General features: G+C 55.1%; 1 protein-coding gene across 5 annotated transcripts in view; it reads left to right on the top strand.

Annotated features, from left to right (window-relative positions):
* ZMIZ1 (zinc finger MIZ-type containing 1) overlaps positions 1–22,787 on the top strand; it is a 233,972-nt gene that overhangs the window by 109,614 nt on the left and 101,571 nt on the right. For all 5 annotated transcript variants that reach the window (XM_057531059.1, XM_057531061.1, XM_057531062.1 and 2 more), the window contains one exon: positions 17,089–17,197. In XM_057531059.1, coding sequence (XP_057387042.1) covers positions 17,138–17,197 — 60 coding nt within the window. In that variant the 5' untranslated portion in view covers positions 17,089–17,137. The remainder of the gene's footprint in view (positions 1–17,088; positions 17,198–22,787) is intronic.

The raw sequence follows: 22,787 nt of genomic DNA, 5'->3' as shown, positions 1-22,787 counted from the left end.
CCTGTCTTCCTGGGGAATGTTTAGATGCAGGGGGGATTGGGGGGAGGCTCTGGGGAGGGGAGCAGAAGGGAGAATTCCAGGAACCTCTGTCTCCCTTTCGCCACCAGTGGAGTAAACCGCTAGCCAGAGCAACTCTCCCCTCCCTCCCTGCCCCTGTCACTCCATCCACCCCTCTCCTGAGAACAGGCTCAGAGACTGGCAGGTGTGACTCACAGCTCTGCCACTCACTTACTGGGTGGCCTTGGGCAGGTCACTTGACTCCTTCCATTCCCTCCAGCCAGGAATAATTGTGACTGCTTCCCCTGGCAACTGGAGAGAGTGTTAAATGAGACAGAGCGTGTGGGGCACTTAGCATAGCGCGCCACCGTGGGATAAGTGCTCTGCAGATTCCATCACCGGCCCCTCTCTGCTTCCTCTCCTCCTCCCACTCACACCCCACCCCTCCCACACCTGCTGCACGGATGGCGTCTTCCCAGGCCAGACGTTTAAATATTTCTCTCTGGGAAGCTGGGCTCCGGAGCCACGTGAGTGAGCCTGGATAGAGGGAGGTGACTTCAGAAATTCAGACCTTCTCTGTTCTGATGCCATTCCTCTGTGCCAGCCATGCGAGGCTGAAGCGCGCTGGACCATCAGCCACCCGCCCCAAAGCCATTACTGTTCCCTCGAGGTCCTCGGGTGCTGTCAAACGCAGGCTTGTTTCCAAGCTGTTTCTAGCATTTTTTACCTGCTTGGCCATAAAGCCCTGGAAAGTGGTGATCTGGGGTTGAATAGCTGCTTGCACAAGTGCAGGGGGGAGAGACGGAGATCGGTGCCCACGTTTTTGCAGAGCCGACATTTTTGCACCTCTCCCACCCAGCACACTGCCTGGGCAAGTGGGATGGTGAGACCTTGGCTGTGGATAATTGTCGGGAGCATCCCAGGCCAAGCCTTGGTCTCTCGGCAGAACTTTGGAGGCTGGACTTCTCTGTTGCCAAGGAAACCAATGTGTTCCCTGGAAAGGAAACCACAGCGCCTTTGGCTGTTAAGACGCCCCCCTCCCCACCAAACAAATGAGTTCCCTCCAAAACTGATTCCCCCAAAACTGTTGAGTCGGCAGCATCCAGCCTCCTGCCTCAGCCTGCTAAAATTAGAGAAAATGAAATCTGCCCCTGACCTTGTGCTCTTCACCTCTTTTTTAAACATTCCGCTGTAGCATGAGGACATGTTTTGTTTTTTCTTATTTATCTTCCTCCCATGCCAGCTGGGGCTCCGAGTCCTTCTCTCCTCTTGTTGACTGGAGCCAGAAGGGGATGGACTTCCACATCTTTTTTTGTTGTTGTTGTTCAGCTGTCAGCAAAAATAAAACAAGCAGGTTTATATTTGGAAAGCAGAGGGTCTCAGCCACCAGATCACTATGTCCAGAGTAGGTCACAGCCTTGTATCCCCTCATGTAACAAAAGCTTGAAATTCGATCCACAGATTTGCAGAGAGGGGGCGGCTTTTGTGGTAGGCCTGTCTTTACTCACATTGATTTTAAATGCCATTGGAGGATCATGGGGAATTCTCCACTAGCTGGGATGGTTCTAGAAAAGGATCCTCTGGAACACTGCTAGAGCAGTTTGGTATGGGCAGGGTATGGAGGGCCCACATTTCCTTCCCATCCATCTTCAGATCCCTGTGCAAGGATCCATCTTCTTCACCCCATTTCACAGGCAAGGTACCTGGGCCTCAGCAGGGTTTTGAGATTGGGTAAGGAGTGGAGTTGGGATTTACAGCCAAGGCCACCCTGTGGGTCAGTTCATTAGGAGACAAAACAAAACAGGAAAGGAAGGAGAGAGAGATGTGGCCAGTGTTCATTTCAAGATCCCTGATGCTTCAGAAGAGATGGTAGAGAAGGAAAAGGATGCGAAGAGACCTTGGTCCCAAACCCAGCCACGCCCCTCCCCTTCTTGGGCCTGGGTCTCCCCATCTGAAGAACTGTCTCGGACCTGAAGCCTCTCGAGGCCCCTCCCAAGTCTGCTCCACGGTCAGTGTTCCCAGGGCCACTTTGTTTTGGTGATCTGAGCAGTTAATTTTTCACCTAGAAGTGACTCTCTGTTCCGTAAGTAATATTAAACAAATTCTGTTCCTGTCCCTGGACTTCCGTGAGGGAAAAAACAAGACGCAGCTGGGTTTTCCACCGTCCTCAGCAGATAAGGGTTTGAAAGCAGTGTGCGCTCCAGACCATGATCCCTTAGAGCCCCGGGCAGTGAGGGTCCAGCGCTCTGTTCAGGAGAACAGCCTTGAGGGGCACAATGACCGGGCCTCAGGTCAAGCAGATGAGTCCCGAGGAACCATCCTGATGGGGCTCAAGTCCTTTTCAGCCCCATTCTGGGTTTTCAACAGATCTTTCTTGGTGATTCCTGAACCCCTCTGTCAGATCTTGCTATTAGCATGAGGCTCTCAGAGTGTAAACTAATGAATTACAACATGATTACACAGCACATAATTAACTTTGTAATTAATATGCAACTGCCACTTAAGCTAAAACACTGCTTATAGAGATGTACGGCAATAGTAAATCACAGGTCAGAAATAGCACTTTGGAATTTTCAAAAGAATGAGCGTAAGCAGGGAATCACTTAAGGCAGCAGGGCGAGTTAATTGAAAAGCAGATGAATTGTGAGCGTCCTGCTTCATTTCAATACCTTCTCCCTTAAGAAAGACCCCGATGCCACCCTGCCAGGCTGACTGGCCAGGCCTGGTCAGAGGGGCACTGGGCATGTGTGGTTTTATTTCCAAAATAAGAGAGGCTTTCCTTGCCCCAACCCAGCCCACCCTCATATCTTGGCCCTCTGCCCAGCCACACTGCCCCTGCTGGAGGTCTAGCTCTGCCCCTCCACCTCCAGAAAGCTTATGGGGTTGCCCCCCAGCCCAACTCTGGGCCTTCCATAGTCTAGCCCCCATTGTGGGCATTGCCAACAGGTCAGTTAGTACAGCTTGTCTGCCTTCACCTGGATTCCGGGCTTCTGGAACTCGGGGATGCCATCTCACTTTTTTGTTGTTATTTAATCCTTTCCTCCCCCACCCTCCTGCCAGAGCATTAAAGCTAGAAAATGCCTTAGGAATCATCTCACCCAGCCAGAATTTCACCAGCACCGAGAGTTGAGGGGCTGAGTGCTACAGTCACCCGGTGATGTGGGCCGAGGCCTGGCAGGAATCCCTCCCTGCATCGTCTTCCAGCCCTGCATCAGGCTGGGTGGGCCTTGGAAATGAGGCAAACCCAGGTTCCAATCCCAGCAACCCCGCTGCCCCACTGTGTGACCTTAGGCAAGTTTCATAACCTCTCTGGACCTCAGTTTCCTCATCTGTGAAGTCTGAGCAACGATGCCCACCTCCCTGGGTTGATGTGGGAATTAGGGGAGGTAATGTGTGTGAAATGGCCTGGTACAGAGTGAGTGCTCACTAGATCCTGAGTGTGCCCTGCCATCCTCAGGGGTTTAGGGAGTACGGGGAAAAGTATATGACATCTCAATCAGCTCCATCCTTTAGGGGCTGAGAAAACAGGCCCAGAGAGAGGTCACCTGTGTGTCCACAGCACTGCTCGTGTAACTGGCATGGTTGGGGTCCCCCACCCAGGAGCCCCGTGAGAACTGACGGCTCTTGTCCACGTTGTCCAGCTCTAGGCTGGGCACAGCCAGTGCAGAGCTGGCAAAGGGCGGCGCCCAGCGGATCAATGAACTGAAAGGCCTCTTCCAGAACAGCCTGGAGCTGGGCCATCTGCAGAGAAGCTTTCTCAGCCCCCAGCCCCAGGATGGTGTGGATGTAGCTTGGTTTAGGGGATAGATGCTGGGTTTTGAAGTCTGACAGGCGGGTCCGAATCCCAGCTTTGCCATTTTCTGATCTTGGGCAAGTTCCTTAATCATTTTCAGTCTTATTTATCCCATCTGTAGATGGTGCTAATCATTCTACCTATATCGTTATAAAGGTAATTCACATAAAACACCAAGTGCGCTGCCTGACACACAGGTACTTAAAGGTGGTGTTCTTCTTCTTATTCATAGCTATGAACGGAGATTTCTGAGTGGCTGCTGGAGGGCCACCTTGGCCTGTGGCCTCCTTTTAGATTTCTTGGCTTGGGTGGGGCAGGGGACGTGCCAGCGTCCCCAGACAACCCGGACTCTTGTGTCAGGCAGCTCAGTTGACCTTCCAACTCTGGCCTTCGCCCTTCCAGAAAGTGACCTGGGCTGCCCTTCTCCTGACCTGGGCCAGCCTTGCGTGGGGTGGGGAGCTGCGGGGGCCCGCAGGCGGGCTCCTGGCTGGTTGGGTACGTCCAAGTGGTGGTGGCCTCATGAAGCTGGCCATAACATTGGATTCAGAATCCAGGACCCCAGGCCTCCTGGACGGTGGGTTTCAGATCTTGGAGTGGGTGCTCTGTGACTTCTCTTCCTGCGACCAGAAACACTTCAGTTTCTGGTCCCCCACCCCATTGGGCACCCCTCCCCCAGCCTGCCGGTCTACTGGGCTTCCTCTGCAGTCTCTCTCCCTGCCATCCAGCCTCTTCACCCTACAGCCACTCCCCTTAGGTTGGAATTTATCAAAGGCAGTTCCGGGGAAAACTAGCTCTATGGGATTTTAAAACGTGTTAAGTGAAAAAAGTACTTGTTCTCTAGTCACTTTGGGAAAAGCCAGATTCTTTAAGGCCCTTCGCGTGCAGGTGTGCTTCCTCCCCTCCAGAGGGGGTAGAATATGCTGCTTTCACCCAGCGATCTGACCAGAGAATCCTTCGCTCAGGGAGGACCCATTTCCAAGAAACAGACCTCAGGCAGGCTGGTCTGGAGTGTCCTGGCCACTGCCCTCCTTCTTCCCAGAATAGGCCCCCTTCAGTGACAGCGCCCACCTGGACAGATCCCGCGTGGGCGTCCAGGCACTGCTCTGCAGCAGCCGTGCTCAGTTCACATGGCCCAAAAGCACTGACCCTCTCCCCCCTTCCTTCTGGAACTTTTCACAACTGGCCTTTGCCACAAGGACAGATCCCTCCAGCTCCTCAATGTGGCCTTCTGGCCAGTGGGCACGGGGCCCCTGCCTCAGCCACCCACGTGCTCCGAGGCGCCCGGCACTGAGGCGCAGGGTGGCTCCCAGAGGCCCCGGTGTGAGGGCTAGTGGAGGGGGCAGCCTCGCCCCCTCCCCTCCATCCAGAGCCCGGCCCCTTTCATTGTTGCATAAGCTGAGCCTCTGCCTACGATGTTGTTGCAAGGTTGAAAAATAAGTTTTAAAACTAGGTTTCTAAAAAAAGTTGAAGGTCTTTAGTGTCTAGGGTGGTTGGCTTTTAACTCCCCCCGCCCCCCAGCAAGTACCAGCTCCTCTCTGACCCCCGGTTTCCTCCTGCCTGCGATGGAGACGATAAGGCCCACCTGGGTCCTGTGTAGAGCCAGGGCCCACGTGCTTGGGGCTGTGCTAAGTGCTTCCTATTCAGTAACTCATTTAACGAACACAGCAGCCTACGAAGTAGGCACCGTTATTATTATCGCCTCCGTTTACAGATGGGGAGCCTGAGGCACTTGGAGGACAGCATTTTGCTCCAGGTCACAGAAGCTAGCAAGTGAAAGAGTCAGGATTTGAACCCAGGCAGCCTGGTGACCTTAACCACTAAGCTATACTGCCCGTGTAAATGAGGTGATAACTAGGGTCAAATGAGGTTTTGACATCAGTGCTTTGTAAACTGTAGAGTACCTTGCACAGTGAGAGTGTCAAGTCAGCACACGATTTTGGAGCACCTAGTGTGGATTTTTGTCTCTCAGCAGACATTCAGGAAGCATGTTTTCAGGCTGCCTGTGGGGTGCCCAGCGTGTCCCTGGAGGGTTCCAGGGATGAGGCTCCCACTCCCAGCCTGGGTCAGGGGTGGTTTAGTCCCTGAGTAGCCTCAGACCCAGAGATAACCCACGTGCAGATTTGATGACAGCCAGGGTGATGGGCACCAGATCCCAGCTGACTCACCCCCTGCACCACAGGCCTTCTAGAAAGAGGCAGGACTTACGGGGTCAGTGTGCCAGCTTCAGCCCAGCTGGGACGCCAGAAATCCACAGGGAGCCACGGGGACGTCACAGGGCTTCTGCAGAAGAAACCACAGACGCTCCCCAGGGGGAACAGAGCCCTTGCTCCCACCAGGCTTGGCATAGCCTGTCATAGTCACCCTGTCCCTCCCCACCCCCGCCACCTCGAGACCCCTGAGAGCTCCCCGGGGCAGGCCCCTATTTGAGCGGTCTGGGCCCGCAGGCCTGCCCTCAGCCGGCACCTGCAGGAGGTGCCTGGACATGGGTGGGGCAGAGAGAGCCAAGAAGTTCAGGGCAGCCAGGGCTCCCGAGGCCTGGGTGTGGCCCTGGCCCCCACTTCTGACCCAGAACAGAGGCTCAAGGCTCTGCTCCACCTCCACCCCTGCCCCTGCCCTGGGCCTCAGTTTCCTCATCTGTAAATGATGGGCCTGAGCAGATCCCCAGATCCATTCTAGATCTAAGCCATGAGGACTGCTTGTTTTTATCATCCACTTTTAGTGCAAATAAATCTTTTGGAAAATCTGACAGTTCATAGGAACTAACTAAAAGAAAAGGTATACACATAAAAATAAAAGCCCAGGCTCAGGAGAAACAGCTATTGTCCTGGGCCAGCCTGTGTCATCCCTGTGTGACTGGGTAGTAATCACCCACCCACTCTGAGCCTTAATCTTCTCCTCTGCAAAATAGGATAATACTGTCCACAAGCTGCTGTGAGACCGTGACTGATGTAAGGTTGCTTGAAATGTGGCTGGCTTGCCTGAGTGGTCCATACGTGGGCTCTCAGCTCAAGAAGAGCCTGGCTCTGACTCCCAGTTTAGGGAAAAGAGGACTAAGTCAGGAATTGGGAAATCTGCACGCAGGTGTCTGCTCATGCCTTGACTGGCTGGTGACCTCAGGCTAAGCTCTCCCCACTCTAGGCCTCTGGTCACTCTCCTTTTAAAAATGGAGCTGCCCAGGACTTCCCTGGTGGTCCAGTGGTTACGGCTCCGCGCTTCCAGTGCGGGGGGTTCGGGTTCGATCCCTGGCCGAGGAACTAAGATCCCACATGCCTCCTGGTGCGGCAAAAAAAAAAAAAAAAAAATGGAACTGCCCAGAGGTTTTCTTCTCATGTGTCGGTACCAAGTGGTTAAGAATGGCTGGGCAGAAGGGTGTGTGGAGGATTGGCTGGGCATGTCTGGACCCAGTGGGAAGAGTACGGTGACTGATTAGTCATGCCTGTCATGGGTGCAGGAGGTAGGAGTAGCGTCCCATACACCACAGCCCTATGTGCTTCTTAAGGGCTCATCTAGTTATATCTGACTCTCCCTTGGACATGCCATTGCCCCTGCCCCTGTCTGGAGCTCCTGGAGAATGCCAGGTGAATGGATCTGGAGCCTTGAGGGGCTGGGGTAATGAAGACACAGTGGAGAACACCTCTTTGTCCTAGAGCTGGAGCTGTAGGAATATCTGCAGGGTATTTACAGCCTTCTAGAGGACACCAGATGGTAGTCAGGGGACCCTGGCTCTCTCTCCAGCTTCATCCCACCCTGTGATCTCTGAGTGCCCTTAAGGAACTGTTTCCACCCTCCCTCTTTCCCACTTCATGGCATCTGAGCCTTTTGTCTGGCACATATAGGTTCAGTACTTGTTCAGTTTCTCTTTTCATTCTGAGGAAACAAAAAGCAGAGGTGGCATAGCCTTGGGAATGAGAGAAAACCCAGCAACCTTATCCAGGGCTGAAGCTGGCCCTCCGTCACCTTTTGGGGAGAGAAGCTGTCAGTGAAAGTTCACTCTGAGGTCACGGACTTGGAGTGTGGCCAGAGGGTGGCAGGAGAGTTTGGCCTCAAGGGCATGGCCTGGGCCTGCTAAGGTGTCACATGCCCCAGGGGGATGAGGCACACCCAAGTACAGCTGGGATTCCCAGCACAGTGTGGGTCGGGACAGTGGGCTGGCAGCTTTGTCAGCATAGCATCAACACGTGTTCTCCCAAATTAGCCATCCTCTCCTCTGGATTAACTCTTGTGTCCCAGAACAGGTTGTCAGGTGTACAAGGCTGCCCTCAGGAAGCCCCCTCTGTGAAGCACCCAGGGTACGTTGTGTTGTCCCATTAACGACCATTGACAGTAGGGGTTCCTGTAGAGGAGAGTGGGAGCTGGGAGATGGGGTCATGGAGAGAAGTAGGTCCACCCTTCCAGGAACCTCAAGTGCCAAGCCAGAGCATCTGAACTCTGTGGCCAGGAGGTGTGGAGCCTGGTCGAGTCTTGTCATGGGGCACTCCCGGAGTTGAGAGGGGGACCTGGATTTGGAAGAGATGTTGTCCAAATCAGGATTTCCCTTTTCAGAACACTGTGCCCTGAGTGACTTCACTTACTCAGCTCCTCAGCGCAGTGGGCCAGGAGGCGATGCACCTTTCTGTTTGACAGATGAAGGCTTAGGGAAATAAAGTGCCCTCCCACAGTCTCCCAGCCAAGAAGGTCTGGCTCTCAGGGCCCACCCCCTACCCAGGGGCCTCACCCCATGCAAGGCCACAAAGTGGCCCAAGGGCCTGCTCCAGCTGCCTGGCCAAGAATGGGAAGAAGCTGGGCCTGGTCAGCTGCCTGGAGTTGCCTCTTTCCTCCCTCTCCCCCCTCATGTCTGTCCCTCTGCCCCACCTCCCTGACTTCCCTGGGATAGGACACAAAGTCACTCTGACTGTCTTTGCTTCACCACCACCCTCTTCCTCTGCCTCCAGGCAGTGTGTCTGGTGCAGGCTGCAGAGCTGCTACACCTCTCTGAGCTCCTTTACTTTTAAGAGTAGGAAGGCATCAAACTCCATCAGTGCTTGCTTAACTTCCGTCACTTTCATACCATTTATACTATGTTTAAAATGGTTCTTTAATCCTTTTCGGTTTGCCATCCCTCCCTTATTTAACCCTGTCCTAAATAATAATATCCACGAACTCACCAGTGATAATTGTTCTAGTCCAAATACTTCACTATGAAAATGTACAAGTTTTGCCCATGGACCACCTAAAATCATCTTCGTTCCACCAGTGGTACATGCATCACTCTTTGGGAACCCCAGACCGAGTTATCAGAGTCTCTCTCTGTCTTAAGATCCTTTGATTAGGGCTGAGTCATTGGGTTTTCAGCTCTTGCCACTCTGGGCCCAATGATGGCCATCCATCCACGCATCCATCCATCCATCTTATAAACATTGCTGAGCACCTGCTGGGTACCAGGCCCTAGGCTAGGCTCTAGGAATCCATATCTGGAAGACATCCCAGCTGACGGGGGAGCCAGATGCAAAGACACCCCATTGGTCTAGTACCACCAAGTTGGGGGTGCGTGACAGGGGCACTGAGGACATAGAAGTAGAAGTGAGTGTCTCTGCTGGGGGAAACCAACCAAGAGGGTGACTGTTGAACCAGGCCTTAATGGAGGAAGGGGGCCAGGCATTCTGGGCTGAGGCAAAGACGTAGAGGTGTGATCTTCAGAGCACTGTCCAGGAGGCAGGGAGCAGCCCCACGTGGAGGACACAGGATCAGCGGGGAATAGTGGGAGGTGGGGGCCAGGCAGAGGAGGACCTAGAGTGACACTGTCACACTTGGGTCACTGTTGAACCCAGGGCCCACGACATCTGCCCCTCTTGGAGTCTGAGAACTAGAAAGGGGCTGGTCGGGATGGGTCCCCTGGAACCCCAGGCTCTGCCACCAGGCTGACCAGCAGGCATGTCCCAAGCTCCTTGGCCCTGGCAATGTCGTGGAATGCAGCGTCTGCTCTGCAGACTGTAGGTATAGTCCCCCCACCGCTGTTGCCGGCACTGCTCGCCCCGGGGGAATCTGAGCTGCAGATGTGCATGGTGATTGAATTGTTTCTGCACACCACTGCTCACACAGCTCCCCTGGGGACCTGCCACTTGCCTGTGCAAGCTGTCAGGAGTTGTGTGTGCTCTATACGTCTGGGCCAGCCCTCAAGTGTGTGCATATACCTATGTGTAAGTGTGCAAAGGGGGTACATAATTATGTGGGTGTGCACACACATATGCAAATGCCTCTCCCCTGGGTGCTTGTGTGTTAAGTGTGCCAGTTAACTTGTTTGGCCTCAAAAGGAAAAAATAAAACACACTGATGTTAGTACTGCTGATGTCAGCCCCAGGGAGCTGCCTCCAGGGCTCCAGGACCCCACTTTCCACGGGGCAGCTGAGAGCACCCTGCTCCCCGTTTCTAGGGAGGAGGCCTGCTGAGGGCCATGTGCCTCCCCCAGCGTTTCAGACCAGGAGAGATGCTTCCAGAGAGCCTGGAGATGACCCAGGGCCCTCCTTAGACCCCGACAGATGGGCTCCAGTCCCGCTCGCCCTTGTCTCCCCTGTGTCCATCCTGCTGCATGAGGACCCGGGACCCGGTGGTTCCCAGGCGCCCTTTCAGCTCTCAACAGTCTACTCTCTGAGCAGTCCTACGTGCCTGAGAGCAGCTAGCTTTTCCTGAGCTTGTCTTCTGTTTTAGGCTCCTCTGAGGCTGAACTTGCCCATGCCCCGCTAGTGGTGAGTCGTGCAGAATGGAAGCTTGGCCCTTTCAAGAACTCCCCTGGGAGCTGAGAAGACCGGCCAACCCAGATGTCACCATCAGAAAACCTGCCTACGTGCAGTTAGGCCAAGCTGAGCGTAAGCTGCAAGAAGTGTGTAACAGAGAGGGGGGCAGTGTCTGCGGTCTTAGGTGACCCTGGAACAGCGGTTCTACCAGAGTTTCCTGGGCCTTCAGGCTCCCCGCAGGCCTGCCTTGAGACAGGCTTCGCAGTTCTAAAGTCAAGCATCCTACACTTGTTGAGATGGCATTTTCCAAACAGCTGGAGCTCCTGACACCAAAATCCTGAGATGTTGAGTTTGAAGGGCTGCCAGCGGCCTGCTAGCCTTCGTTTTACAGATGGGAAAACTGAGGCCTGGAGGACGGTGGCAGAGCTGGGCTGCCTCCAGGCCCCCAAGCTGACTAGCTATGCATCTCCTGCAGGCCGGTGGCTGCTCAGACCAGGAGAGAGGGCCAGGGGCCACAGGCGGTTGACTGCCTGAGCTCACTCCCCATTGGGAGGCAGGCAGATGGCAAGAAGAAGGGCCGAGGCCCTGGGTACACCCAGGGCCGGGCCAACAGTGATCTCCATTTGGGAGGGAGCCTGGCCTCTGTGGGCACTGGAGTTGCAGCCGCCACGGAGGATTTGTAGCAACTGGACTCTTAGCTTAGGAGTCCAGGCTGGGAGGAGAGAGACTGCAGCCAAGCCCAGCAACGCTCCTGCGGCGGAGAGCGACCTCTGCTGGCCGCTGAGCTCTCGCCACTTCCCGGCACTGGCCAGCAGGCAGGGAGCCCAGTGGCACCAGGATGGCCTTAGAAGCAAGTGGATGGGTTTGGACAGGTTGGGTGGAACCAGGGGAACATCTCTTTGGGCTGAGGCACAGCCTTGGGTGGGGACTTCCAGGAGGCTCTGACAGTCTTGGAGGAGTTGAAAGAACAACACATTAATGGTTGGAAAGGCAGAGGGTTTGAATCTCAGCCCAACACTGTCCCGGCTGTGTGATCCTGGGCAAGTCACTTCACCTCTCTGAGCCTTTTAGGATTGAGTGAATTATCAGTGCACAGGGCCTGGCCTGGTGCCTAAACACAGCAGGTGCAGAACTGATGGAAGATCTCAGACTGCCCCTCAGTGAGCTATTAGCTCTCTCATGCCTCCTTCAGCCCTCCTCTTCTCTCCATGTCCATAATCTTCAGCCTTCTAGGCCTTGACCCTTTTTCTGCAGGGGTGGAGCCTCCAGCCCCATCCATTCCTGGTGTTAATAACCCCAATTTCCCAATGATCTTGGTGGTTTAAAAATGTCACCTAAGTATCTCCTTAATCAGCCAGACATTTTGTTCTTTTATAGATTAAGACATACACGACAAACAGTTGTCCCTGTGATGTCTCTCCTGTCAACGCTCTGGGTCTCACAGGTGTCCCAGGCCCAGCCATTCATTTCTTGGTTCCTACAACATGGAGCCCCGGCCTGGGAGAAAAGCCCCCTGGGGTCTTAGATCCAGCCCAGACATGCTGTGTGACCTGGGACACAGCACCTGTGGGCCTCAGACTCCCCAGAATAAAACCAGCTGAACTCAGGGTGGTGGGACACCTCAAAACACCTTTGGCCAATGATATTCTGAGCATCTTTGAATCCAGAAGCCAACTCAGTCCAGCCACTGGCCCCTAGAAAAGATTGCCCATGAGCCAGAGTGGAGACAAACCCGACAGTCTATCTCCCCTTTACTGTTTGCTTCCTTGAGGGAAACCTGTGGCCCCCTGCCATGGCTCAACAGGGAAGGACAACCTCTGGGCCCCCAGGTGGCTGTCTGGGTGAGTCTGGACTCCTGGTGCCTGCTTGGGGCTTCCCTGGGTGGGCTGAGCAGCCCCAGGCCCCAGAAATGATCTGTCAGTCATTCTACAAGCATTTATCAAGGCCCCACTAGGTCTCTGACACTATAGACAAAAGGCCGTGCCCATCCTGGGAAAAGTTCCTACTTTTCTTTCTTTCTCTTTTTTTTTTTGGCTGAGCCGGTTCTTAGTTGCAGCACACGGGATCTTCATTGCGGCATGCAGACTCTTAGTTGCGGCATGCGAACTCCTAGTTGTAGCGTGCATGCGGGATCTAGTTCCCCAACCAGGGATCGAACCCGGGCCCCCTGCACTGGGAGTGCAGAGTCTTACCCGCTGGACCACCAGGGAAATCCCCCAAAAGTTCCTACTTAGAGACAGTGTTGTGTGGCCACCTAATCCCTTACTAGATTTCCACAGTGCAGCTTTCTAGCCCCCTGGGCAGTTAGCTTCATCAACAGCACCCCCTGCTGGCCTCTTGGGCCACCACAGGGGCTTTGTCCTGGTTGGCTGCAGCCTGCAGCCAGGGGATTGAGGCCTGCACAGGCCTGGGGTTTCTTTGTATCTTCCTTCAGGCTCCTCCTGACTTGGCGCAGCCCTTTGTTTTTTTCTGGGTTTTTTTGGCTGCGTTGGGTCTTCGTTGCTGTGCGCAGGCTTTCTCTAGTTGCGTCAAGCGGGGGCTACTCTTCGTTGCGGTGTGCAGGCTTCCCGTTGCAGTGGCTTCTCTTATTGCGGAGCACAAGCTCTAGGCGTGTGGGCCTCAGTAGTTGTGGCACGCGGGCTCAGTAGTTGTGGCTAGCGGGCTCTAGAGCACAGGCTCAGTAGTTGTGGTGCACGGCTTCATTGCTCCGTGGCATGTGGGATCTTCCTGGACCAGGGACTGAACCCGTGTTCCCTGCATTGGCAGGCAGATTCTTTTTTTTTTTTTTTTTTTGTCTTTTTTTTAAAGGGTGAATTTTTTTTTTTAAGATATGTGAATTATGTCTCAATTTTTTTTTTTTAATAATAATCTTTTATTTATTTATTTTATATTTATTTTTGGCTGTGTTGGGTCTTCGTTTCTGTGCGAGGGCTTTCTCCAGTTGCGGCAAGCGGGGGCCACTCTTCATCGCAGTGCGCGGGCCTCTCACTATCGCGGCCTCTCTTGTTGCGGAGCACAGGCTCCAGACGCGCAGGCTCAGTAGTTGTGGCTCACGGGCCTAGTTGCTCCGCGGCATGTGGGATCTTCCCAGACCAGGGCTCGAACCCGTGTCCCCTGCATTGGCAGGCAGATTCTCAACCACTACGCCACCAGGGAAGCCCCTATGTCTCAATTTTAAAATTTTATTTATTTATTTATTTTTGGCTGTGTTGGGTCTTCGTTTCTGTGCGAGGGCTTTCTCCAGTCGCGGCAAGTGGGGGCCACTCTTCATCACGGTGCGCGGGCCTCTCACTATCGTGGCCTCTCTTGTTGTGGAGCACAGGCTCCAGACGCGCAAGCTCAGTAATTGTGGCTCACGGGCCCAGTTGCTCCGCGGCATGTGGGATCCTCCCAGACCAGGGCTCGAACCCGTGTCCCCTGCATTAGCAGGCAGACTCTCAACCACTGCGCCACCAGGGAAGCCCCGGCAGGCAGATTCTTAACCACTGTGCCACCAGGGAAGTCCCCAGGCCTTTGTTTAATGGGTCCCTTTGGCTTGGCGTCCCTGCCCCACTGACTGTGGAAATGGCACTCTGTAATTGGGACCCTGGCAGCCAGTGTTCACTCATGTCCTGGGTGGGGCTGGAAAGACCCAGCTCCCTGTTTACCTCACCAGGCCAGGTGCCTGGGAGACCACCAGGGTCTCTTCCACTCAGATGGCATCTGGCACCAGGAACTGAAGTGGCCTCACCGAAGGTGGCATTGGCTCACTCCTGCTCTGGGCCCCACCCATGTCCCTGCTTCCCCCACCAGGGTTTGTCCCTGGTCCCTGGAGTCCTCGTCATGTGAGCACTGGCTGAGGTTCCATGCAGGTAAACTCAGCAGGAGAAACCCAGCCCCTGCTTGGGGGACCTACAGGTGTAGCAAGGGGAGTAACCCCATCACCACTCTCCCCACTGACACACACACCTACAAGACGGTGGTACCCTCCACCCTCCCTGGCCCATCCCCAGTACCTGTACAAAAGTTTTGGTTGTAGTGGGAAAGCCAGGATTCTGGAGCTGCTACTATAACCCCTGAGCTTCAGTTTCCTCATCTGTAAAGTGGGGATATAGTAACAGTGTCTTTGCCTAGTGCCTGGACCAGCACCTAACTTATAAGAGGAGTTCAACAAATAGTCACCTAATAGGTGACATGGAGTGGATATGGAGTTAGACCAAGAGTTCCATGAACCCAAGAAACTGATTTCGTTTTCATCTCTCATGCCCCGTAGAGCTAGCACGGTATAGATATTGATAAGTGTTTACTAGGTGAGTTGGAAGCATGCATGGATGGGCAAGGGGAGGCTGAAGATGTTTGGGTGGGTGGGTGGATGGATGGACAGACGGGCATTTAAGTGGATACGTAATGGAGAAGTTGGATATCTGGGTATATAAATGTGTGATACTGGTGTGAATGGAGGGGTGCTGGTGGGGTGAGGGTAGGAGAGATCAATGTGGGGATGCTACCCCCATTTTTACCATTTTGCTGGAAAGCTCCAAGATAAGGTGAATCCAGCAAGCATTTATCAAAGTACAAATGCCCAAATGACCCAGAAACTCCACTTCCAAGAGTGTGTTCTCTAGATTAATTCACACACAATGATGTGGCTGATATAAAAGGCGATCCTTCAACACTGTTTGCAATAATAAAATCTGGGGACAGCTCAGGCCTCATCACTTGGGCTAGAGTGTGAACCCCTGGAGCAGAAGGGCCTTTTCTAGGACCTCGGGCCTTAGGACAGCACCTGGCAGGGGTGGGCATTCAGATAGCAGTTGGATAAATGATTCATCGGTGCCTGGGAATACTGTGCAGCCATTAAAAAATGAAAAGGCTCTTTATGTCTTGATGTGGAATAAACTTTGAGATATTATTAAGAGGAAAAAAGCAAGGTCCAGATAGTGTGTACAGAATGCTACCGTTTTATGGGTTTTTTTTTAAAGGAGTGGCAGGGGGTAGTACACATAGATATTTGCTTCTCTAAGATGAGTCCCTCAGAAGGAGACGGGTGACACTGGTTCTCTCCGGAAAGGCCCCTGGGGGCTGAACAAGGCTAGCACTTCACTGGACACCCGTGATTTTTGAACCACGCAAATGAGTTGCCTTTTCAAGCACAAATGGAACAATAAGAAGTGCTTTAAAGGAGCTGTGTAGTGAAGATCTCCTTGGAAGAGGAACAGGGCATTCTTCGCGAGGCTGCGGCCAGGCATGGTGTCAGTTCCCCCAACCAGGTGCCCGTGCTGGGGGCAGAGAGCCAGGGCATGGGAGCAGACAGGCAGACAGACATGGTCCAAGCTTCCACTAGCCATGGGACTTGGCAGATTTCAGACCTCAGTTTCCTCATCTGTAAAATGGAGATGCTTCTAGTCTTACAGAGTAGGCGTGAGGAGTCAAGAAGAGAATGCAAGGGCCCAGCCTACAGAAGGTACTTGGTAGATGGGACCTGGTGACATGGACAGAGATGGGGGGCATTCAGGGGGCAGTATTTCGGGATAGCAGAGAAGGCCAGGTGCCGGGGCCCTCTGTTGAGCACCCTGTGTCTGACCCATGTGTCTGCAGCCTGGCTCATGGGAGGGCAAACAGCCAGTGATGCGCAGACTTCTGCTTTGGCCCGAGGACCTGGACCCATGAGCAGTGGGGGGACCAGAGGTGAAACCTCGCTCTTCTCTCTCTGTCTCACTGCCTCTCCTCCTCCATCGCTATCTCCATCTCTGCCTTTGCAGTCGAGGCCTCCCTGGAGAGGCCTGGGGGCTCCAGGGGCCTCCTCACCTGCATGCTCATGTGCCCCAGGCCCAGCGCCATTCAGGAAGAGTGAGCCTGTTGAGTGTGACAGCTGTGTCCCCCAACCACTCAGCCGTGAACTAGCAGTCAGAGCCCCGGGGCCTCGTTCGAGCTCTGACACAGGCTCCCTGTGCCATCCCGGGCAACTCCCTTCCTCTCTGTGAGCCTCAGTCTCCTTATCTGGAAAAGGGGGCAGTGCTGAGAGCTGCCCTCCTTCTTTCTCGGGAGGGCAAAGGGGAAACATGGAATTGTGGTTTGAAAACTCTAAGGCGTGGGGGGTTCGGGGAGGGCACCCATGACGGGGCTGCTGCACTCAGACCACACATGCAGTCAAGGTCGTCATGTGGGAAGATCCCTGTGCACACGTGCACACACACGCGCCCACACGCACACACAGCCACATCGAGTGGGTAAGCCCCGTGCCGGGAACCTGCGGATGGAGCCGTCGTCCCTACTGCCGCCGCCCAACATGCACGTGTGTGTAGAAATGCGTGGTGGACACGCCTGCCCAGCGCCCACGTGAGCCACCCACAGAGAACACGCAGGAGCACCTCCTGCCCTCAGCCCAGATGGGGTTCCCCCAGGGCTGAGCGTGGAGAAGCGCTGGCTGGCCGTGGCCACAGTTCCTCCTTCCAGTGCGGGGCTGCCCGGGGCAGAGGCCACCACAGCTCACGAAGGGCCCTGGAACCTGCTGGGAGCCACTGAGGCCAGCACGGGGCAGGAGGGTGGCGATGAGGCCGGTGGGCCTGGCACAACCCCAGTGACACCCACTCTCCTCTGTCTTCACAGGCTGGACAACGTTCATGGCTCTCGGGTAGAACCCAGTGAAACGGCCAGAATGAATTCTATGGACAGGCACATCCAACAGACCAATGACCGACTGCAGTGCATCAAGCAGGTGGGTGTGTGGCCCGGGCTTGCTCCTCCACCTCTGGCAGCCAGGCCCGCTGGCGAGGGCAGGGCAGGCGAGGCGGGCAGAGCAGTGGGGATGCTCTACACTGTGTAGCTGAGCACGCGAGGTGCTGGGTGGAGGTGACAGTGGGCAAGGCTGACTGCCTAAGGCTCCCCAGCTGCCCACCTCGTGAGATCGTGGCTGGCATGCACCAGCCTCGCACTGGAATCACTCACCTGGGTTCAAATGCCGGCTCTCTCCTGTCCCTTCCCTTCCCTTCCCAGCTGTTTGACTTTGGGCCAGTGTCGTGCCCTTTCTGAGCTCTGCTGTGCACTCTGGGCTGTGTTGAGGATGCAGTGAAGTGCCTAATCTCCTTCCCAGACCCAAGCTCCCCACTTCTCTGCTCGAGGGGTTCTCTGTAAAGAAATAGAAAAGGAAAGGTCCTGGGAAAGTCAACCGTCTTACAGAAGAGGAAACCAACGCCCAGAAGGGGGAAGGGAGTCACCCAAAGTCACACAGTCCAGCCCCACTGGTGCCAGGAGGGCCTCGTCCCAGAGGGTACAAGTTCCCCCTCCTGCCTGTACTCACACCAAGGTTAAGACGCGATTCGCCTGCCAGTACCCTGTCTGGATTGTTCACGGTGGGCTCAGAGGTCCCCACTTTAAGAAGCCTGGTTATGCTTGGGCAGGCAGATGCCCCCCAGTGGCGACCAGGAGTGATGCGGCCACCCTCTGGGCTCAGCCTCCCTGCAGCCCAGGGCAGCAGTGTCCCTGCACAGGCTCCGGTGCTGTTTTACTCCAGGAAGGAGCAGATGTGGCGGAAGGGGCAGAGGCTTTGACATCAAACCGACCTGAGCCCAAATCCGCACTCCTCCACGTACGCACCCACGGTACAATCTCAGGCCTGTCCCTCTGTTTCTCTGAGCCTCAGTTTCCCCCGCGAAGTGGGTCCAATAAGGCCGACCTCGTAGGACGCTCTGAGGACATTGTGGGCGGAGCACGTAGCCCAGGCTGGCACGTGGCAGGTGATCAGCTCACTGTGGCGGGGGCTCTTATCCTCAGTGTCTCAGTGACAGGGAGGGGACAGCTGTGGCGAGGCCCCTGGCTTAGGCGGGCTTAGCTGGCAGCTCGGGTAGCCAGCGTAGCCCTCTGGCCTCAGGACCCCGGGGGGAGGCAGGGGCAGAGCTCACAGTCCCACCCCCACCCAGCATGCTCCCCCCCCCACCCCGCCCCCGAACTCCAGGGCCCAGTGGAGCTGAGGCTAGTCGGCAGGAATGAGTGATGTGTGCCGTCGCATTAGCATCACACAGAGCAATCTCGGAAGCCTGGGCCCGGTCTGAGGAGAGGAAATTGAAGAAGACTTGTTACAGATTGAACTCCCCCGAAAAGCTCTCCCGAACGCCAATTGCGCCTCTGTTCCCCGTCACAGAATAGAAACCAGACGATGGGCTCCTCCTCCCCTGCCCTTCCCTCCTCCTCCTTCTCCTCCTTCTCCTCCGCCTCTAGGCTCTTCGGGGCTGTCTCCCAGCTCTGCCTTTGACCCAGTTTCTTCCGCCCATGAGGGATCAGCTGTCAATGGCTCCACCCCCAATAATACAGTCAAGCCCCTATGCCAGAGCCCTCTGTGTGCTGGGCAAACAGCTCCCCCTAAAACCTGCTCACAACTTGACTTTTCTCTCTGCGTCTGATTCCCTGCGGGAATCAGGGTGCCCTTTAGTCCCTGGGCCTCCCAGGGATCCAGCGGGGGCAGAAGCCCACCCAGGAGCAGCCCTCTCGAAGCATGGCACACAGGACTCAGATTTACCAGTCAGCGAACCTGAGCCCCCGTTCCACCACTCACTGGTTTCCTGACCTTGATTAAGTCACCGCTTCATCTCCCGTCGTCTGTAAATGGGCATCGTGATGCACACCCAGCCATTGGGTCCCAGAGCTGCTGAAAAGCCAGGGATCGCCTCCACTGCCCTCCCCCGGCCTGCCCTGCACACACACACACACACAGACACACACACACAGAGCTCTGCGTTTGGGCCAGAGAGTGACACATCAGTGAGGGTGAGCAGGCTGTCCAGATGCCCCCCCTCCCGGGCTATCCAGAGCTCCCTGTGTCCTCCACGCCCACTCCTGCACTTCCAGGCAGACACAGCTCAGCACTGATGTCTGTCTGCTCCTCAGCTGCCCCAGAGGGCGACCGCGGCTGGCTGAAGACTGTTGATTCTCAGATGTCCCGTACCCTAATTAGAAGAGAAAGGTCTGCTTGCCCTGAGGATGATGCATGTGTTGGCTGTGCCTACCTCTGGCTCGTGGAGCTGTGGCTCCCATCGGGGGCCTCACAGCCTCCGACTCTCGGTCCTGCCTGACTCCTACAGCACAGCCTTCCCTGTCCACCCACCCCGGTTCTAGCCACTGCTGGCACTCGCCAGCCCCCGAGCACCCAGCTATCCATCTTCCCTCCAGGCCTCTGTCTCAGCTGTCTTTCTCCTTTCTCAGCCTCAGGTACAGGGAGAACCAGTGCCCCCTCTACAACATGCCCTACTCATGTCCCCACGGGCTTATCTGGGCTACACGTGCAAAGCCATGCAAATCAGCTAATTCCTGCACAGCAACCTCCCCAAACCCCAGGTGCCCTTTTGAGTATCTGCACTTCCCATTTCTGAGCCCTGGTGCTTCCTGGGTACCCAGTTACCTCACCCATCCTGCTCTTTCTCCCTTAAGATACAAACCCTGCAAGGTATACATCAGGTCTCCCACCAGGCTGAGTTCCTCAGGGGCAGAGGATGTGCTGTATTCCTCTGTAAGTCAGCAGAGTCCAGGCCAGGGTGGGGCCCAGATATGTTGCGGAAGAATGAGAGAAGGGTGGACTGACAGATCAATAGCTAAGGGAATGAATGGATGGGTGGATGGATGGACAAATGGAAAGGCAGTTAGGTGAGCAGATGGTAGGTGGATATAGATGATGGATAGATGAATGAATGGATAAGTGGGTGGTTGGATAAGTTCTGGATGGATAGGAAGATAGGTAGGTAGATGAATGGATGGATGAGTGATGGATAAAGTAGTAAATGGATGAATGGGTTGGTGGGCAAGTAGATAGATGCATGGATGAATTGATTGATTTTTGGATGGATGGATGGGCAGATGGATGGATGGATCATTTGATTCACAGATGGACTGATAAAATGCATTCATCACTTGGTCTGGGTAGCCAGTCCCTAATCTGGGCATTGGTGTCCCCAACTCCTGCTCCAACAGACTCAGTGGCCAGTGGATATAGCCCAGGAGGATCTTCTGAGAAATTGTAGAGATGGGCAGGCTTCCTGGGGAGGGACGGGGTATTAGTATCCAGTAACAGCCACAGCCAGGGAGGCCTCTGCCTGTGATTCAAATCTGTGCTCCCATCCCCATATCATCAAAGGGTAGCCAAGCTCAGCCCACCCAGCCCTGGCCCCTCCACTGGGGACCCGTTCTGAAGCTGCCAGATTGCTGGCCAGCTCTGCAGATGGACCATCCTTTGGCCAGCTAGCTGCTCACTAACCATTAATGCGTGGACTTGGCCTCGTGCCAGTTTTGGGGGTTCTGGAGGTGAATGGGGCCCTAATTCTGCTCTCAAGGAACTTGCAGGAGAAACAAGAAACTGTACAGAGATCCTAGCATATCCAGCAATAGCAGTCTTTACCTGACACCTACTCTGTAATGAGGATGTCACGACGTATGTTGTTTCTAAACTTTGCAGCAGCCCTGCAAGCTGTCCCCACCCCATTTTGCAGATGAGAGATCTGAAGCTCAGGAACACACCCAGGCTGTGTGACTCAGTGGCCGAGATGGGGTTTGGTCCAGGTCTATCCTGTTCATTTCACTGCATCACGTAGCCACCTTGTAGTCTAAACAGATGACAAAAGCACAGAGAGGGCAGGAGGTTTGGCCAAGGCCACAGAGCCACAGAGCAATAGCTACTGAATGGGGTGCCTGACGTCCTTTCTACCAATGAGTTGCACCCACGAGTCACTACCCATAGCCCAAGCCGAAGGCCACGTGAACTGGCTGGGTCGAGAGTGGAGAAGCTCAGAGGTGGGCTGGACCGATATGGGAGGCTGGGTGCTTGGGGGCCAGAACAAAACTGGGCCCATGAGACTGGGAGCCCAGAGCCCCAAAGAGGTGTGCCTAGGGTGGGAGTGCTGTAGGTGGGCAACTCTGAGAGCACCAGGCGGTGGTTGCCGACCCTGCTAATTAGGTGTGACATCATGGAAATAAATGGAATAACTCAGTTAGCAGAGGGAGACTGCTAGGCAGGGAATTAACCGATTTGCATGGCTTTCCACATGGAGACCAGATGCCACCCGTGGCCTTGGAGGGGGCAGGTTTTAGAGGGGGCACAGGAGGCAGAGGCGAGGGCCCAGTGCTGCCCTCTCAAAGGGTCTGCTTCCAGCCGTGGAAGTCCTCCTGTCTTCCGCAGGAAGATCACGCGCAGGGAGCTCTGTCTTTGCAGGAAGAGCCGTGTGTGGGGCTAGGGCGGGAGCTGCCAAGTGCACAGCGGAGCCTTTGGGAGACAGAGTCGGGGCCAAGGGCAGCCCCACGTGGGAGCATCCCACGCGCCAGGCGCTCTGCCAGGGGCCATATAAGCCTCATCTTGTTTAATCCTCACCGTGGCCCCATAACAGAGGGCTGTGTTGCTGCACGCTTGCCCTCTTTCTTTCCTTCATCTCTCCCTCTCCCTTTGCTCCCACAGAGGGAGGATACTCCAATTCATTTCTCTTTCCTCCATCCACTTTTAAATCTTGCCTTTCACAAACCACGTCGTAATAGCAGTGATGGAACCCTAAGCAAGACAAAAATTCCCACCACCAAGCCGTGATCTGCCATCCCCATTTTACAGGTGGGGTGACTGAGGCTCAGAGAGGGGAGGGGATGCCCTAGGTCATTAGATAGTTGTGGATGAAGGCAGTGTGACTCCAGGGCGCCAGCCCCACAGGGGCTCCCCCAGCACATTTGGCTCACCTCCCAATTCTGGGACCTGGCATCTCCTAAGACCCCTCCCTGCCTTGGCTCTGAGGCAGACTCTCACTGCAAGTTGGGAGAGAGCCACTGCCCCGGGGACAGCTGCTGTTCCCAGTCTCTCCCAGCACCGAGGACACAGGGATCCCAGAAGGTACCACCATCCCCTTTGCAGCTGGCTTACACTCCAACCCCTGTGGACAACTTCTAGGTGTCCTGATGGAGGACCCACAGGCGGTCACACCCAGCCCTGGAGTCCCAGCTCGGCCCCAACCTGCTTCATGACCCTGGACTCAGTGCCTAGTTCGGCCTGGCCTGGGAAGACATGGATAAGTGTTAAGGAAGGAAGGGGTAGCCGTGGAAGCCACCCTCCACCCCTGTCAGCCCCGTGGCCTGGCTCTGAAGCAGGATCTAGACGCCTTGGCACCAGAATTCATTCTCTGTTAACTCAGACCCCGTAACTGGGCGGGGCCTGCACCCCCGAGCTGAGCCAGACTGAGCCCAGGAAATCTGGGTTTGGGGAACAGGGGTGGCTAAGCCACATACACCTGACCACGGTGTGACAGTAACCTGGGCACAGTGTGCTTGAGTGCACCTTCCCGGCTGGG

This window comes from Balaenoptera acutorostrata, chromosome 16 (genome assembly GCF_949987535.1).
Source record: "Balaenoptera acutorostrata chromosome 16, mBalAcu1.1, whole genome shotgun sequence".
Lineage (NCBI taxonomy): Eukaryota > Metazoa > Chordata > Mammalia > Artiodactyla > Balaenopteridae > Balaenoptera > Balaenoptera acutorostrata.
Note: the sequence above shows the minus strand (reverse complement) of the source record. Positions and strands in the feature narration are given on the sequence as shown.